General features: G+C 43.4%; 1 protein-coding gene across 1 annotated transcript in view; it reads left to right on the top strand.

The window, feature by feature from the left end:
• Nucleotides 1-18,308, top strand: part of PITPNC1 (phosphatidylinositol transfer protein cytoplasmic 1) — a 214,271-nt gene that overhangs the window by 106,172 nt on the left and 89,791 nt on the right. Inside the window, exons 3-4 of the mRNA XM_054573056.1 lie at nucleotides 11,925-12,013; nucleotides 13,000-13,007. Of these exons, the coding sequence (XP_054429031.1) occupies nucleotides 11,925-12,013; nucleotides 13,000-13,007 (97 nt within the window). The remainder of the gene's footprint in view (nucleotides 1-11,924; nucleotides 12,014-12,999; nucleotides 13,008-18,308) is intronic.

Below are 18,308 nucleotides of genomic sequence, written 5' to 3'. Positions count from 1 at the left end.
TTTCTGCCAAGTGACCGCTCAGTTGTCCACAAAGGGAATGGACAAAATGAATGGTTACCTGTGACCAAAGTATAATAGGCAATGCTAAGGTGGTTTTCCTTTCTGTGGTGGATCCATCCTTCCTGAGGTGTCATCTCCTCTAGGGGAAAGTGAAGATTTGAGGATGACAAAGCAACACTGGTCAGGCCTACTATTTCTGCTTTGCAAAATACATTCTTTAATCTCTTGCTATTTTCTTATCACCAATGGCATAATCAGTGCTTGTTTGATCTTCTCCCTATTCTATACCCCAACTCCAGCCCTTTTTCTCTGTTTCACCTTTTTTCTGGGTCAGAAATTTGTAGTCACGTGCCATATGGAATATATTTTGTTGAAAATAACTGTCAGCTCCAGTGAACCAGCGTGTGACCCGCTTGGTGTTCAGCGTCCAGGAATACCCTTTATCCCCCAGATACGGCATCTCCAGTTGGCCCGTATGTGATTATTCAGAAAGCATTTCCAACATCACAGCTGGACAGCGCCCACAGTTTATCCCCTCACCCAGTCTTCGTGCCCTGAGTGTGGTCAGACGTTTCTGAGTTGCCATGTTTGGATTCCACCATTCTTACAGGGCCTCCACCCTCCAGCAGGCTGAAGTAGACTATTCCTTCTTGATGGAGAGTTTGACTAGGGTGTGTGGACATCTCTCAGGCCAATATCCTGACAGTGAAGGCCTTGGGCTCACTAAACCAACACATTTTATTTAATCTGCTCAGGGACGCAGTACCCAGGAATTCCTGAGTCAGGATGAAAAGCACATTAGATTGATCTCATTCATCTATTTCCCAGGGTTTGGAACCAGTTCAGCCTGCAGCCAGCTGTTGATAGGCGTCGTCCTTTCAAAGACAGGGTTTCCAATTTGCTGCTTTGGTTTGTTAGTATGGATGATATTAGTCAAATACTGAGCAGGGATCATCTCTGTACAGCAAAAAGGAGGGAGGGGCATGTAGGAAAATAGGTACAGATCTACAGAAAATTTCATTTCTTGGCATTTGATTGCATTTTCCCAAGTTATTGCCTGGGGAATGTTCTCTACTTACCAAATTCAAGAAAAATTTTAGAAAACTTTATGACTTTTACTGAAACAGAACACGAAGTGTTCAGCTTCTCTCTGTCATGTCCGTTTTCCCTATCAAAATATATGAAATTTATTTTAAAGGAGAATAAACGTTAATAAGAGGGGAATTTGTTATAAATAGAGTATCTGGATTTCCAGGAATAGGAACTGAAAAGATTAATGTGGACCTTCCCCTCACCTTGTGTGACAAACACAGGATGAAATATAACAATATAAAGTAGAGTTCCAAACAAAGAAAGGGAAATCCTTAGGTACAAGAAATAAAGAGGAAACTGAAACCAGAATGGAAAGCAGATGAGCTAATGCTAAGGATGCTGGAGGCTGTCAGACATCTGGGCGGTGCCACGCCTGTAAGGGGACAAGATATGTGGCCTGGGCCCACAAGAACGGGGAGGTGGGACTGAGAATCATACATAAAAATCATGTTTGACAATACAAAACAGAGAGGTTACAGACTATAAGAACTACTAAAGGATATACTTGAAGTAAAAGGAAATGGAACCCAACAAGGAAGGAGGGGGGTGACTAGAAATAATAATAAACAAGAAGTTGGTGAACATCTGGGCAAATCTGAAAGAGCATAGAATGTTTTAACAATATTAATAATGAGTAATTGGGGTATATTCATGGAATTTAAATAATAGACAATAATAGCAGAAGATGAGCGGGTAGTAATTATAGTAAAACACTCTTACGTTGCTAATATTGTTCAGGAAGAGAGAGAGATGTTGATGAATTTGAATTCTTTAAAGCGAGTGCACACATTCACAATGCAAAGGTGGTGTGTAAAGGAGCAGTTCGAGAGTGTGTAGCTTCCAAGAGAAAACTTGATCAGTCCAACAGAAGGCAGAGGAAGAACAAAGAAAATTCGACAAAAAGCACAAACAGAAAGCAGATTTTGATGGTAAGACAAAATAAATTAGTGGTCCTAGGAAAGATATGTGAGTTAAATCCCAAACCTCAGCCTAGGTCAAAAAATATATGGCAACACTGATAAAATCGTAAATTGTCTAACGTTATAGTAGGAGGTTTTGGCATAATATCAATTTTTTAAATTAATTTATTTTTGAGAGAGAAAGAGAGGGAGAGAAACATCGATGTGAGAGAGAAATATCAATTGGTTGCCTCTCATACACACCCTGACTGGGCACCAAACCTGCCACCCAGGCATGTGCTCTGACCAGGAATTGAACCGGTAACCTTCTGCTTTGCAGGACAGTGCTCAACCAAGCGAGCCACACCATTCAGGGCTAACAGAAGATCAGTTTAACAAACCTAGAGATCAAGTAGACAGACAATTTAGCAAGCACAGAGAAGATGTAAACAACAGAATGACAAGTTTGATATAATGGACACTAATACATCCTGGAACCAACATGCTTTTCAAACACACATGAAAATGTACAAACATGACTATACACTAGGCCAGAAATCAATATCATGTAGATCCTATAGACTGATTACAAAAAGAAATTGGTAACAACAACAACAACAAAAAAAGAGGGTTGGGTTTGGGTTTTTTTTTTTTGGTAAACACTTATAAATAATTCATGGGTTGAAAATGTCAGATAAACCCACTGTCCCAGCCACCTTTGCAGCTAGGAGTGGCCAAATGACCTAGTTCCAGCCAATGAGACACAAGACTTTTCATTCCGGTGTTAAAGAGAGGCTTGATCTGCCTCTGAAGGGGAAGAAATGGATGGCGGCTTCCGGGAAGGCAGTGCCCCACACATGAACCTTGATGACAGACCTGAACAGGAACAGTGCGAAAGGAAACTTAACCACCTCAGGAACACAGACATGAAAATCTTATAGAAAACATTAGCAATTCAAATACCTCAGAATATAATAATAACAATTCATGATGTGATCAAATTTATCCTTGACATCAATATAAGATGAAAATTCAACCAGATTGTTGGGTATAAAATCCATGTACAAAAATCACTAGCAGTATTATGCACCAGGAACAATAAATGGAAAATAGAATTTTTTGAAGTTCTATTTATAACAGAAAAAGAAACTTAAAAGATACCCAGCAACAAATCCACAAGATACACAAAATCCTTCTGGAGAAAAATATAAACCGTTAGTGGAGGACATTTAAAAAACCCTCAACAAGTGGTAGTATTCATGGATGGGAAAGGCTATATTATAAAATTATAAAATTGCCATCAATTCCCAGATCAATTATAAATTTAACACAAATCTAATTAAAATGGCAACAGGGTTGTTTTTTAAATAAAATTTGAGAATATAATCCTAAAATTTCTAATTACTATAGCTTTATAAAGAGCCTCGATATCCAGTAGGGTAAGTCCCTCCTACTTACTCTACTTTTCTAAAATTTTTCATATGAATTTACGATTAGAAACCCAAGTGATGGTGAAAATGACTGAAGAAACCAAGAACGTTTAATGTAGACAAGCTCGACAATGGATAAAACTGGATAACAGTGTATTCTGGGAGGAGAAAAGTCAGGCCTGTGGAGTCCGTAAGACCCCAGGAGGGCCAGTTGGACAAAAACCAATGGGAGAGAAGGCCAGGAGGGAGCTCTGGGCTCTGTTTAAGGAAGAAATCTCAGTGTGCAAGTCGCCCGAGAGCACAGTAGGCACCTAATGGTCAGTTACGCTCTCACAGGGGTTGTTCCAGCAGGAGCGGAACGTCCAGACTTGAGGCTGTCCTTGAGCAGGCTCCACCGTCAGCTAGGCAGCTGCACTGGACAACCTTTCACCTCCTTTTCACCCTGAATTTTCTGTGCTCCAAGTATGTTTCAGATATTATCCTGACTCTCCTCCAACATACGTGAATGAGGAACCAGTGAGGCACAGGAAAAGAAAGCACTTACAGTTCCCTTTGTACAGATCTAAACTACATCCATCATTTTATAATTTAAAAGGTTCTTGGCATATTTGGAAGAGTTTGAACACGTATCTTAGAAGCAGGGAGATATGGCTTAGTAAGGAAGATAGAAAAATTATGTGACATAACAAGAACAACAAGTATTTCTGTAATCATAAAAGAACACCAAGCCGTCCCTGTGTGGTTATAACCTGGACGCAGCCCAGCTCAGGCTGCCCCCTATCCAACAAGCACAGGTCCTGGGATTGCCTGTTGGGGAGGCTGCTTCGTAATCGTAATTCATTGAATGGGTATTTACTGAAACCTGTGCAAGAGATTGTTTGGGTGTTGCAAGGAATCCTGTGATAAATTTGACATGTGTCTTGCCTCCTGATCAAAGTAGGGTGCTAGGCTGACTGTTTCCAGTATTTATGAGTCCGTCTGTCCATCTCGTGGGTGGTGTCACGGAGGAAAACTTTGCCTCAGCCCCGCTAGGATTAGTGACTGAGGGCCTGACAGATTAACAGGGTAAAAGAAATGTTTAGGTACACGAGAGCACAGAAAAATGCAGCTCAAATGGGTGGTTAGAGTTTGGGGCTTATGTACCATTTTAATAGGGGAAGAGGTGGGGGAGAAAAGGCACTTAGAGGAAAACAAGTTACGTTTATGAAAATAAATGAGGCCTTAGGAGAATGGATAGGAGATATAATAGTTTTGCGGCAGTGTCTCTTTAGGGGGTTTCTTATCCTGGTGTTTACTTCTGGTCCCTGGTGATAGGGGTCAACCTTCTCTGGTTGTGAAATTTGCAGGGAGGGGTTTATGACAGTTGAATTCTTTCAGGAGGCTCTACTTCTAGTCAGATAAGGGGAGTTCAGAAAAAGCAACTGTTAGTTCTCAATTGTCCACAGCTTTAAATAATCCTTAGGCCACTGTGGCATATTGTGGACCCCTTCCCTGCCCACAGGGACGTGGGCTCTGAGAGCTTGTCTGGCTGTAGCTAAGATGCTGCAGTGCCTATTTAATAATTTACATGGAGAAATATCATTGTCCTATAGACCTGAAGTCATGCACTAGCAAAATAAGCCACATCTCATTCAGAAATTGCTTTTTAAATATATTATCCAAAGCAATTATAAGAGGTACCAGAAATACACAAAGCCTGCGTAGTCAGGACCTACTCTTTGAGTCAGTTTTGAGCAGAAAGGACCTTTCATGGAAGGATGTTAGTAACTGGGGGCCTGACAGTCATTTATCTGGAAGCTTGAGAATGGGCAGCTCCAAGGGGCCAACAGCAGCAATGATGAGAACCATCTTTGACGTAGAATCAAACCGTTTCATTCTGCTATCACCCCCACGACTGCCATGAGTAGGTCCAAACTGTCCATTTTCTTTTTATCACTTGTTCCAAAATTCCAAACTTAAGCATCCCTGAGTGGGGAGAGGAACTTCTAACTGGCTTCCAAAGCATGGCACTATTTAAATTCCCACCAGCAACGTTTAAGGGTCCTGATTTTTCTACATGATCACTAACACTTGTTATTGTCTGTCTTTTTGGTTGTAGCTTTCCTAGTGGGTGTAGAGTGGTATCTCATGGTTTTGATGGGCATTTATTTCCCTAATGTCTAGTAATGTTGAGCATTGCTGGCCATTTGTATGCCTTCTTTGGAGAAATGTCTATTGAAGTTCTTTGCCTATTTTTCAGTTCAGTATAATGTCTTTTATAAGTGCCATTTATCCTTTTATTAGTCGCTCTCATCTCCCAGTGATGATAGGCTTGCTCTATCCTCTGGCACTTCCTATAACATCTGGTACACTGTTGGGTGCACAATACATTTTGGCGGTTGCCTAATTCATTTAGGACATTGCGTTAGTGCCAACACATGAGTGCATTGGTGGTTGTCCTTCGATCCTGTTTAGTTAACCAAATAAGTGGTATTTCTTGGCTTGTCTTCAAAAATCCCGGTTTCAGCTGCCATCCAGGGAAAGGAGGCAAGATACTCATCAAACTCTGTAAGAGATTCTAAATCAAACCTGCAGCCCAGAATCATATGCGGGCGTGGAGCTTTTCTTTTGTCCCCTTTTCTTTTTGCTTCATTTCTAGTACCTCTCCAATACCTTCCCATTGAAGCCCAGAAGGAGAGGGAACCAGGGGATGGGGTAGAGGTGCCTTGGAGAAAGATGGAGCCTATTTTTAGTCTTGTTTTTCAGTCATGAAGTGTCATGTTCTTCCCCATCACGGCTGCTGGATTAATTAGGCTGTGCTGGCAGCTGCCAGTCAGGGAGGGTTGCCAGGTTCCAACAGCGATTCTGTCTAATGCTCGAATCGATTTGCATGGAGAGTACATTTCTCCTGCTACGTGGCTCTTGCCTTCCAGGGCAACCTCTGCTGGCCTCTCTGGTGGCTCTGGGTAGAAGAAGGTACAGCTTCCATGAGCTTTGAATCCTGTTATTTGAAAAAGCAAAGCCACCGGCTGGTTGCTTTACCTACCAGCTCATTGGTGGAGCTTTGTTGCCATGGCTTAGGTCCATCTTTCGCATTACCTCTTCCTACTCTCCCAGGTCTTCCCCAGGGTAAGAGCCCAGTGCCCAGAGCTCATGTGGCTTTGGCAGAGCCCACCATCTGGGCACAGATCATAGAAAAGTGTCAGAGCCAGAGATAGGACATTGGAGCTTGTTTCCATGCTATTCTTAAAGACTCTTCATGGTCATTGTTGGCTTCTGACTATCCAAATACAATCTTCATTCATTCACAAAATATTTATTGAGAATCTGCCAAGTGTCAGGCACCGACCCAGGTTCAGGACATGCCACCATGCGCAGAACGAAGATCTCCGCCCTGGTGGGTCTTGCATTCTATTGGGGAGTGCCAGACAACAATAGCCACAGTGTATGCAAACATTACATATCTTAGAATATTCAATCTTCTATATAAATATATAGTTACTATAGTGTTAAATAAATTATTTAATTAGCCTTTTTTACTCTATACTAGGAAAAACAGAGCATGTGAGGGACTTCTTCCAGATATACTTTTCATGCTATTCTCTATTCTTTCCCCATCTCAGTTCTCCTTTTTTTTTTACTTTTTTTTCAGAGGGAGGGGAAGAGAGACAAAGAGAGGGAGAGACATGTCAATGTGAGAGAGAAACATCAATCAGTTGCCACTTGTATGTGCCCCGACCAGGGAACAAACCCACAACCCAGCCATGTGTCCTGACCAGGAATCAACCAGCAACCTTTGGCTTTATGGGCTGCACCCAGCCAGCTGAGCCACGCCGGTCAGGGCCCCATTTCAGTTCTTAAGAACATGCCATGTGTTCTCACGATGACCGGCCCCACCCTCCTTTCTGCCCCATCAGCTGCTCCCATGGGGAATCACAGAAATGGAATGTTTGGGCCCTGTTGGGATCTTAGCGTCCAGTCCAGGGGTTTTCCATCTTGGTTCCTTGGCGGATGTTGCTGACACATGTGGACCGCCCCTCTGGGTTCTGCACAGCGCGCTGGCCATACCCCCCTCCTGCTGCCCAAGCAGAGCCCTCCCAGAACCCGCACCAGGTAGGCCTCTTCCCGGAATCCCAGCACACAGTGTCCTTCTAGGTAGGGAGAGAGGCGGCAGTAGCCAAATTCATGGAACCTCCCGTGGGTAAAGCCCGACAGCCCTGCCTCTCAGAGGTGATGGCTCTGGAAACTGCTCATCTCTTTGCTGCCATAGAAAGAATTACATTAAGAGCAGAACTAAAAGATCAGCCAGGAAAACCATTAAGGACAGTAAGCGAATAAATCACAGCAGCTGCAGGAGAAATTTAAAGACCTCCGAAATTACTGTATATGGAACTGGAGAGGAATAATTGATTATCATCCAAAAATTGTGAAATGCTAGGTTTGGGAATGAAGAAACGAAAGGTCAGACTATCTCTCCTCGACCAGTGGGAGATGAAGACACGAAGACAGCTACATCCTTTTTGAAGTCATTTAAGTGAACTGCAGTTATTTGAGCACAACCTCAGCACTGACCGTGACAGGGGTCTGGTGTGTTGTTCAGGGAACAGTTCCTAGTGAAGCACTGTTTCCACGAACTCGGGAGGACTGCCTTTCTGCTGGGGATGTTGAAGCCCCAGATTTCCAGATGAGACCATTGTAATCCATTGAGAAAATGGAATTAGAGTCCATGTAGACCACATTTGGCCTAATGCTGTTTAATACTTCCTGGGGCCAAATACTGTTCCCAAATGTGCATAAATTATGAAGTGAGATTAGATGTTGTGGCGAATGCAGTGATAATCTGGATTATAAACTGCCAGAAGCTTCTACTGGAGGGATGTTTTAGGTTTCAGTTCCATTAATTCTTTATGAAGTAGGTTCAGATTATGCCCGCCCATGGGCCCTCTTATTGGGTCTGTGGTGACTTAGGGAAGCCTGGGGAATAAAGGAGAAGGTTGCAGTGGTTATATTCACTTATGGCCAGGGCTGGGTTTCTCAATCTTGGCACTTTGAACATTGGGGGACGGATAATTCTTTGTCGTGGGCACTGTCCTGTGCACTGGGCAGCATCCCCGGTCTCTACCCACGGATGCCTCTACACACCAGACGCCAACAGCATCCCTCCACCCAACCCCTCAGTTGTGACCACCGAAAATGTTTCCAGACTTTGCCAGATGTTCCCAGGGGGGCAGAAATCCCAAACCCCACCTGCTGTTGAGAATTACTGCTGTGGGATGACCAACCAACCATCCCAGTTTGCCCAGGACTGAGGAAATGTAGCACGCGGGACAGTGCCTGTAAACTGGGAGGAGTTGGTCGCCCAGCTATGTGATTGATATGCTTTACATCATACTAAAGTTTAAAAGTAAGAAACTAAGTGTTTTGAAAAGCCTGTCTTCAACGAAGGCTGGGGGGAGACTTGGTATCATTTCATATGCGCACATGTTGCAGTACCGTAAAGGCGTTAGAGACAAACGCCCACCTTTATCCGCAGGGCCTTGAAACCGGCGCCGTGGTGAGACGGGCCACTGGGACCGTCGGCCCTGGCCGGTGGCCAGGGGACATGATTTGAACCGTGCCTCCTTTCTGTGAGAGGTTTTCGTTTGGCACCTCATAGTGAGGTTGAGTGACAGACTTCTCCTTAGAACTGTAGGCCGTGTGACAGTATACATCATGAAAGTGACAGCAACAATGGGGACTAATTTAATTCCATTTTTGTTTGCAGCCCCAATAAATCAGTACTGCAGGGAAAAAGAAATTTTACTTTCTTAGACAAAAATGATTTGAATAGTGATGTGCTCCAGGTAATGGGGGTCTGAAAGAAAGTCTGTTAGTGGGCCTACAAATATTTAAAATGATGTGCCATAGAGCTTGTTGACAATGCCTCCTGTGCCTGGCCTGGTAAATGACCTGTACCCGAAGGGCCTCCTTCCCAGACTAACCAGGGGTCACATAAAATCATACCAACCATGTTGCTGAAATGATTGTGTTTCTTAGGGTGTCTCATTAGGCAAGAAAATTGATTAGAGTGCTGTGTGTCCTGCGAGAGTTAGTGAATGAAACAGCTAAAACAAGGGCCCTAGACTCTAGAGTCCTGACCATTTACAGATAGGAAAAGGCTCACTGAGAATGGAATATTGCTAGTGTTTTTCCTCTCCCTTCCAGAAAATTAGAGTTGCTTAGGAATGCGCTTCTGCTGGGAGGCTTTTAAATGAATGCTGGAGAGAGGGCAGCTTGGGCCTCAGAGTGCGCTGCCTGACTGCCTAGTGAATCTGGGGAGGGGCGCCATACAGACAGAACCCCTCCCCTGAGGAAGATGGTAGATAGTGGGCTCTGATGCTTGCAGGGAGTCATCGGTATTTTGTCTAAGCTAAACAATGCGAGCCTACTTTGGGGACATCCTGCAACCCTGTTTCAATCCATTAAAAGCGCAGGAAAACCACTCGCCTATGAGTAGGACCCACTTCTTCCTACACTGCATTGACATATCATGCTGGGGTTGGGGGCAGAAAGGAGGGAGTGAGCCCAGGGGAAGTTTTGCTGAAGACCATTTCCCGCAAGAGGGCTCAGTGCGCCCTTCCCACACGAGACGTCAGCCCCAGTTGTGCTTCCACTTCAGGATCTGAAAGAATAAATCATAGGCAGTAGCTATAAACACGCCCGTCAGGAAGCAGCCTTCCTTTTGAGCTGTGTGAATGTGAGGTAAATGAGCAGTTACTGCAGAGACGATTTTACAGAAGGGAGACGTTCTGCTTTAGGGCATGAAGAACTGTTATGTGAATTCTAAAACTGCCCGGGCGTTCTCCCCGCGGCCCACCTGAAACAGTGGTCTTCGTCCATGCTAACCTGGCTCAGGGGAGCTTTAAGGCCCCCATTTGTTTTAACCCTGATAAGTGGCCCAGAGCTCTGGGTTAGGTCTGTCCAGCCAGCCATTGAAAATACACATTTGTCTTTTAAAGAGCATGTCCTGGGTATTGTCAGAAACAAGAGAAACAATTGGAGGAGACAGACAAGGAACAAGTAGTTTACTGGCACTGGGTGTCATTAAATTCCATGTCCAAGAGGGATTGGAGATTTGGGGTTCTAGAAGCATGATGCTCCCCCGCCCCTTTTCCTAGGTATATCAGCTTGGAATTCGAAACTGTTTCGTGGTGCTCGTTACTGCCAACACGCAGCCCTCAGGAGCTGACGCGTGCGTCATCTTGCTGGGTCTGCTGTACTGCTAGACACCGGGGTCCCAGACACTTAGCTGTAGGCACCAGAACTGGAAAGAAACAAAATGGTAATGTCTGGAAAGGCAGAAAACCCCAGGAATGCTGCTGGGGATGAAGAGGGGCAGAAATAAAATTGTGCAGACATTTTTAAGGAATATATAATAGTTTGTATTTAAATAGAATATTTAAGAAATTCTCTGGGCCTATCCTGTGCTGTAGAGTTTGCCTCTGAAGATAAACAAAACAAAGCAAAAGGTCTTGGGTCCTGTGCCTTTAGGGGGTTTTGTTTTGTTTTGTTTTGTTTTGTTTTAAGAATCTGTTCTCTACAAATGGATGCCTGGTCCCTGTTCCAGAGGCATAATGGCTCTGTCATTGTATTTGTTTTCTAGAACTGCGCCAAAGCCTGGGTGGCTTGAGAAAAACACAAATTTATCCTCTCACAGTCCTGGAGGCCAGGAGTCTGAAACCAAGTCGCGGGCAGGGCTGGCTCCTTCCGGGGGCTCTGAGGGAGCATCTGATCAGCGCCCCATGCCTCACCTCTGGTGGCTGAGGCAGCCCTTGCCCGGGAGCTGCATCGCTCCCCTCGACCTGGGCCCCCGTTTTCACGTGGCCACCTCAAATCTAGGGAGGGTTCACCTTGAGATCCTTAACAATTACATCTACAAAAATCCTATTTTCAATTAAGGTTAAATCCACAGGTTAGCATGTGAATGCATCTCTGGGGAGACCCAAGGCAAATGACTAAAGGAGTTATATTTAGTTTTTCTTTGTATCTCTAAAGTTGCTACTCTCTGTTACTTTAGTCCACTTTCAAAACATAGCTCATTGTTAAACTGAAGCCCAGCACTAACATCCTCCCCGCCCCTGCCCCCGCCATATTCATGTTTAAACATCCCTTTCTACTGCGTCGGCCATACCACTCCTGGTAGACAAAGGCCAGGCTAGCCAAACCCTTTAAACATAGCACCTCCCAGCCATGGAATTCTCATTTCCTTGTAAATCAGATCTAAGAGGACAGACAGGCTTACAATCCTATGAGGTCCCCCATACCAGGCCTGAACCTCCTGCCTTCACACATTTGACGGGCACATGAATAGGCACAGACATCGATGGACTATGATAAAGACCAGAGGGATGAGGCAGCGATGGCTGCAGAGAGACGAGCTGCCTCAGAGGCCTGCCGATCTCTAGCAGTCAGGTTATCTCAGAAGCTGTGGTAGGACAGCGAGGCTCTGAACACTCTGATTCTCTTTTTCTTTCTTTCCTTCTAGCAAACTGCCTAGTTGGGCCAGAGCTGTTGTTCCCAAAATATTTTATGTTACAGAGAAGGCTTGGAATTATTATCCCTACACAATTACAGGTAAGTCCTTTGTGCAGCCAATATGTTACATGTAGCAATAAGATGTAACAGTAGTCAGAGTTCACTGATTTCGGGTTCGTTATCCCAGCAGAGACTTGTGGGAGACCCTAACATCCTTTCCAGTCAGTATTCTTCCTAGCAGGGGGTTGGGGGGGGAGTTAAGCTAAACCGTTTCCTTTCTTAAAATGATTTTGGAGAAGGAAATTGAAACTCTTAGTGACATTTCTAGAGGTTTTATTATCCTTATTGTTTTCTGATTCCTCAAGTAATTTGAAGGGGAGGGTTATAAGCAAGTTGTTTATTTTGACTTGTTGGTTTTACAGCCCCTCCTCATCCACACCCCCAAAAGCACCTTGACAACAATTTATGTAAAAGATTTTGTTGGGTCCCTCTGTCTCAAACTACATGCTTTGCAATTGGATGGTATGAAAATCTTTAAGATCACTTTTTCTCTCACGTGTAATAATGGAATGTTAACCTCTGTGCTGATATGAAACTGGAAATTGTGGCCAAAAAATGTAGAAGACTTGGTTCCTGCCCTCAAACACATGGAATTTCAAGATACCACTTGAATATCTTCATAATAACCTCTTCTTACTGGTTATGAAAGCTGCTTTTCCACTTAAAAGATTTCCTGTGTGGTTAATGAAATGCTCTGCTGGAATTATTAGTCTTTAATTCTGATTTTATAATGCCAATGCTTTGGTTTTTAATTAGCCACAAACTCATAGGCTAATTGAATCTTGTCTTACAGTGCTTACCTGACCAACTACCAAAGTGTCATATGAGTTTCAGGAATAAACATGGAAACATTCAGTATTTATGAAAGTTTAATTTTTGGAAGGTTTCTTTACCACATTTGTAATAATTATAATGCACTAGTATATGTTAGCTCTATGGCTTTGTATGGAAACGTGGTCTAAATCACCATTTTTGTCTCTCTTTTTTTTCTTTTCCCTCTTTTCCAAATGAACATCTGGGACCAGAATACACAGTAAGTTTTATTTAATCATTTTAAAATATTCAGCATATGATCAGTGGAATAATTGAAACTTTTCTTGTACTTCTCATTTTATCAATGTAAAAAAAATATAGAAGAATAGTTCAGAATCAGAAATATTTAAATGTTGGCTATTATACAGTTATATATAATGCAATAACTTGACTGTTCTCATTTGTTCCAGAATATGAACATTAATGTAAGATGCCTTGATAGTTACCTTATATAATTAATTTTGCTTTTATTTTTAAAAAATTTGACTGATCTACTTGTGATAGTTCACTGTAACAGAAGAACAGTTTCTAGAAATGTGGCATTAAAGAGATGACGGTAGTTATCAATGGATGATGGGCTGTGGCCTTATCCCATAGAGGAGAACCTTGAAACTAGAAAGATACATGCTCAAACTATTTTACTCAGAGCTCTGGATTGGACCGTCTCAGTGGCTTGATAAAATTGTTTAATTTCTTCTCATCCTAAGAACGTCTGGAGTCATTATTTCCATTAAAAAAAAAAAGAGGACCCCATTATACACCATGGTGTGGTATTTTCTTTGGATCATTTCCCCAGTGGAACAGTTCAAACTGTCATAATGAGAAAATGGTTAACTGAGCTGTGATGAAGTTGAGTTTTCAGTCTTAATCAGAATGGCCAAAGGAAGGAGAGACGGTGAGAGAGAATGGAGAAAAATGATTCACCATGCCCTGGGTGTGAGCATCATGCCCTGTACATAGTAGGTGCTCAGTAAATAGCTATTGAGTGAATTCATTCTCTGTGAATTTGTGAATTCATAACCAAATGAACAGCTGTGGAACTGAATGAATGAATTGAAGGAAGGCATGAACAGACGGTCCAAACAGACACAGCAGGAGTATCACCAGCTGGAGTCGATGGGCCTGAGTGTCCCCTGGCTCTGGCACTTACTGGCTGAAATTCTTAAATGAGTGACTCCCAACTGCCAGTTCTTAATTTTATTCTGGCCCATGACCATGTTCTCACCTGCCCTTTGCAAAATTAAAATATAGAAATAATGTTCAAAGTTTTTAATAAAACATCCCTTATTCTTAGACATTAAAATGTCTTTTTAAAAATGAAATGATAGGAATATATGCAACATTCCCTCCTGCCCAATGTCCATAGCTTCAAATAAGGGCAATTCTATGGCAAGATATAAATTTTACCTTTTGGAAGTCAGGGAACCACTGTTCTGGAACAAATAGCTTAACTTCTCTGCACCTAAGTTTCTTCTAAGTATCTCTAAAGTGGGTATAATACAGCCATTAGTGGAAGGATTCAATGATGTGACACAGGGGTCAGAAGACTTTTTTTGTAAAGGGTCACACAGTAATTACTTTTCTGTTTTGGCCCAGTCTCTGCCACTGTGAAAGCAGCCATAGACAATATGCAAAGATATTGGCATGATCATATTTGCCCAGGTAGCAGGCCAGATTTTGGCCCCAACGCTGTAGTTTGTCAACCCCTGATATGTACAGAAAGCTATTAGCACGTCTGTACATTAATAGACAGTTAAACGCTCCCCACCAACGCTGCCCCAGTTTCATTGCTCCTAGCAATTATACAATCATCGGGGGGAAGACTTTGGAACCTTTTGAACCTTGCCCCCTTTAACAGCTGTGCACATTACTTCCCTTCAAGCCTCCATTTCCTCATCTGTAAATGTGGAAAATATGTTAGCTTATCTCATAAGGGTGGTGTGAAGATTATATTAAACAATATACCTAAAATCTTAGCCTGGTTCTTGGTGCATGGTAAATGCTCAATAAATGCTTGTCGTTTTACTGTTTATCATGCAGTGCTAGAAGCTGCCATCATTAAAATGGAACTTCAGTGGGCGAATATGTTGGTGCCTTTCAGCACAGACTGGGCTCTAGTTACTACACTGGACGGTACTAAATGTCTAGGATACTATTTGATTTTATTTTTATCTCACATTATCCCACTTTAAGCGTCTCCAAAAGCCTTTGCATGGACTTTTCATTTGGAATGCACACAGAACACACTTGTCCCTGTAACTATGCAAAGGCAGTTATCTGCCTGGTAATTAGGTCACCTTGACTTGACCCAAAAGAATGCTTCCTTGCCTCTTTCTAGCTTCTGGTGGCCCCAGACTTTCCTTGGCTTGTGGCAGCATAACTACAAACACTGTGTCTGTCTTCACATGTCTCTTCTCTGCGTATCTAAGAAAATATTTTTACTGTTTGATTTGAGAGAGAGTTCCACTTATTTATGCAGACATTGGTTGCCTCCTGTATTTGTCTTGACCAGGGATCAAACCTGCAACCTTGCCCTTTGCAAACCTTGATGTATAGGGATGACACTCACCAATTGAGCTTCCCCCTGTATCTATATTTTTACGTAGCACCCTCCTCACTGTGTCTCTCTCCTTGTAAGTCATACTGAATTAAGGACCTACCCTACTCCAGTATGAGCTCATCTTCACTAGTTGCATCTATAGTGACCCTGCATCCAAATAAGATCACACTCTGAAGAACTGAGGTTAGGAAATCAACATATAATGGAGGGTGCAATTCAACCCATGATGCCAGCTTTCATTTGTGGGTTAACATTCAGTTATTAAGCACAAACAGTGCGTAAAACATTGTGCTAGAAGGCTTCACTGAGCAATAACCTCTGCCCTTGGGGGGGGGTTGCAATCTGGGTATAACAATCTGGTGACATTCCAGTCAAAGCCTGAGAGTCATCAGCAAGTCATGGGATTTTTCTGAAGGCAAGATAGGACAGGCCATCCCTCAGCCCAGGGGACAGGCTGGCTCCAGACCTGCTCACTGAGCTGGATGAACTCTGAGAGGGGCTGACAGCAGAGGTTCACACCAGAGGGCGGAATGAATGGCACTGGAGCATCAGCCAGGCAAGCAATTGCAATGTGAAAGGAAGTGCCCTGGCCTCTGGATCGGGGTCTTCAGTTTCAGGGACCAGACTGCAGGCCTCAGGAAAAGGGTACAGGCAAGAACAGGACACAGCCCTCTTACCTAGATCATTCGAGGTAATTATGCGATGCTGGCATGATAAAGCTGCCAGCTTTAGCCAGTAAAAATACCCGCTGCAAAAAAACCAGTTTTTAGTATAACTAGGTCCCAAATACTGCACAGGATATATTTATACTAAAAGATGCTCATCTCATATTTTATCTGGCAATCCCATAGGGGTAAGGGTTGCAGTGGGGCAGAACTGGTCTCAGAGACCAAAGTACCAAAATCAGGTTGTAAGAACAGGACATATTGGTAGGCCAAGGGAACAGGATGAGAGAGAATTGTATAAATCGGGAAACTGTCCTGCAGTTGACATGCTATGTTAACACTAAGGCCAATCAAATGACCAGTCAGAACAACTTAAATACTTCTTACCTTAGTTAGGATTGGCTCAGGAAATAAAATGGACTGAAGTGGGGACAGAGTCGGAGAAAATAAAATGAGAGCAGATGAACACATTACTGCCAGTATTTCAGGGAAAATCTGTACAAAGGGTTGAGGTGCAAATAAGAGAGTTGTAAGAAAGAGAAATTCTGCCTAGGAGAAATATGAAAAGATTTCTGGGAGGAGGTGGGATTTGAGCTGGACCTTCAGAAGAGTAGAATTCCCACCTACAGAGGCCTGCTGTGTCTTAGTCTGCTCAGGATGTAACTAAAAACCACAACCTGGATGGCTTAAACAAGAGACATGTATTCCTCACATTTCTGGATGCTGGAAGTTCAAGATCAAGGTATTGGCTGATTCGATTTTTGATGAAGGCCCTCTTCCTGGTCTGCTGAAAGCTGCCTTCTTGCTGTGTCCTCACTCAACAGAGAGAGGAAAAAAACACAAGCTCTCTGGTCTCCGCTTGTAAGGGCACTAATCCAATCATGAGGGCCCCACCCTCATGACCTCATCTAAACCTAATTACCTCCCATAGGCCCCATCTCCAAATATCATCGAATTGGAGGTTGGGGCTTCAACATGAACTCGGGAGCAGGCACACAGTTCCGCAGCGTGCTCGTTCCAGGCCTAATGGCCAAGTGATATCACAGGATCCTGGCCACCTACACACACACAGGCCAGGTCACTGCGTCTTTGAATATCAGGTCAAGGTTGGATTTAATTCTCCATAGGGAAGCAACATTATTCCTGTCTAGTCCACTTTTATTTCCCATCCCAAATATAGGACAGCGTTCCTTTCCTTCTCCCACTGACTAGAGGAATCTGGGCTTCCCTCCCCCTGGCTGCAGGTGCACTCCTTCCCCTCCACTCGGACCCGGCTGTGTCCCCACGCCCTCCGCGCACTACGGCAGCCCGGACGGAGGAGCCCACTGTCCACTCTCACGACAGGGTCTGCTCCCGGGATTTATGACACATGCTTTCAATTGGCTTCATCTTTTTTCCTGTTTTAAGTGCTTTTTCGCTGGGCTCTTTATCCCCTGATCCTTTAATCCTAAATACCTCTGCTCCAGGTCATTCCAAGCTTCTTATTTCCTGAATGTGCCCCAAAGCAAAACTTCCCCAATGCCAACCCCCAGTTTGGATCACCAATCCCTATCCCTCCCTCCTGGCAGCCAGATAGGTGTGTCTTTTCATAGGATTCTCCCAGAGCAACGTTTGTTCCTAGGATCCCCTAGGTCTTATATCCGACTGTCCAGCCTATTACTGAGACCCCATGCTGCGCTCATCTGACAAAACCCAGCCAAGAGAACTTTTAATTTAGAATCATTTAGGGCTTCAACATTATCACAGTTACAAAGATGTAAATGCTTTTTCATCACTGTGGGTGACTGTGTGTGTTTAGGATTATGTGGAAATTCGATTTGCCCAGGAAATGGAAAAAATGTCTTTAGCTTGGTTATGGGAAAAATCTTAATTATACAATAAACAGAAGAACAATACAATGACAGTTTTCCAGAGGACAGACCATCTGACCAGTCTTCAGAACCTGCAGGTCCTTCTGAAGTTTGTCAAATCACAAAGGAAGGTGCCCGGGGAGACTGGCTTCTTTCCAAAGTCACTGATTTTGTTTGTCTAGGGCTAAAAAAGGAAGCACTGGAGTATGAACATAGCTCAGCAGCATCAATTCAGCCTCAGTAATAATGAAAGGAGGAAAAAAGGATTTTCTTCCCATTTGTAAGAATTTGACAACCTAAGCTATAGTAAGTCGATAGGAATGACCTAGAATATACAGTTGCTATATATATTTTTCTGCCCTGACTATCCCACTCCACCAAAGCATCTTTTGATAAGACTCTGCGGAAGAGGCGATGACAGATGGGAAGCACCGTTCTGTTGGAAT

The sequence above is a fragment of the Pteronotus mesoamericanus genome, unplaced genomic scaffold (genome assembly GCF_021234165.1).
Source record: "Pteronotus mesoamericanus isolate MK-2021 breed Mesoamerican mustached bat unplaced genomic scaffold, CSHL_Meso_final contig_246, whole genome shotgun sequence".
NCBI lineage: Eukaryota > Metazoa > Chordata > Mammalia > Chiroptera > Mormoopidae > Pteronotus > Pteronotus mesoamericanus.
Note: the sequence above shows the minus strand (reverse complement) of the source record. Positions and strands in the feature narration are given on the sequence as shown.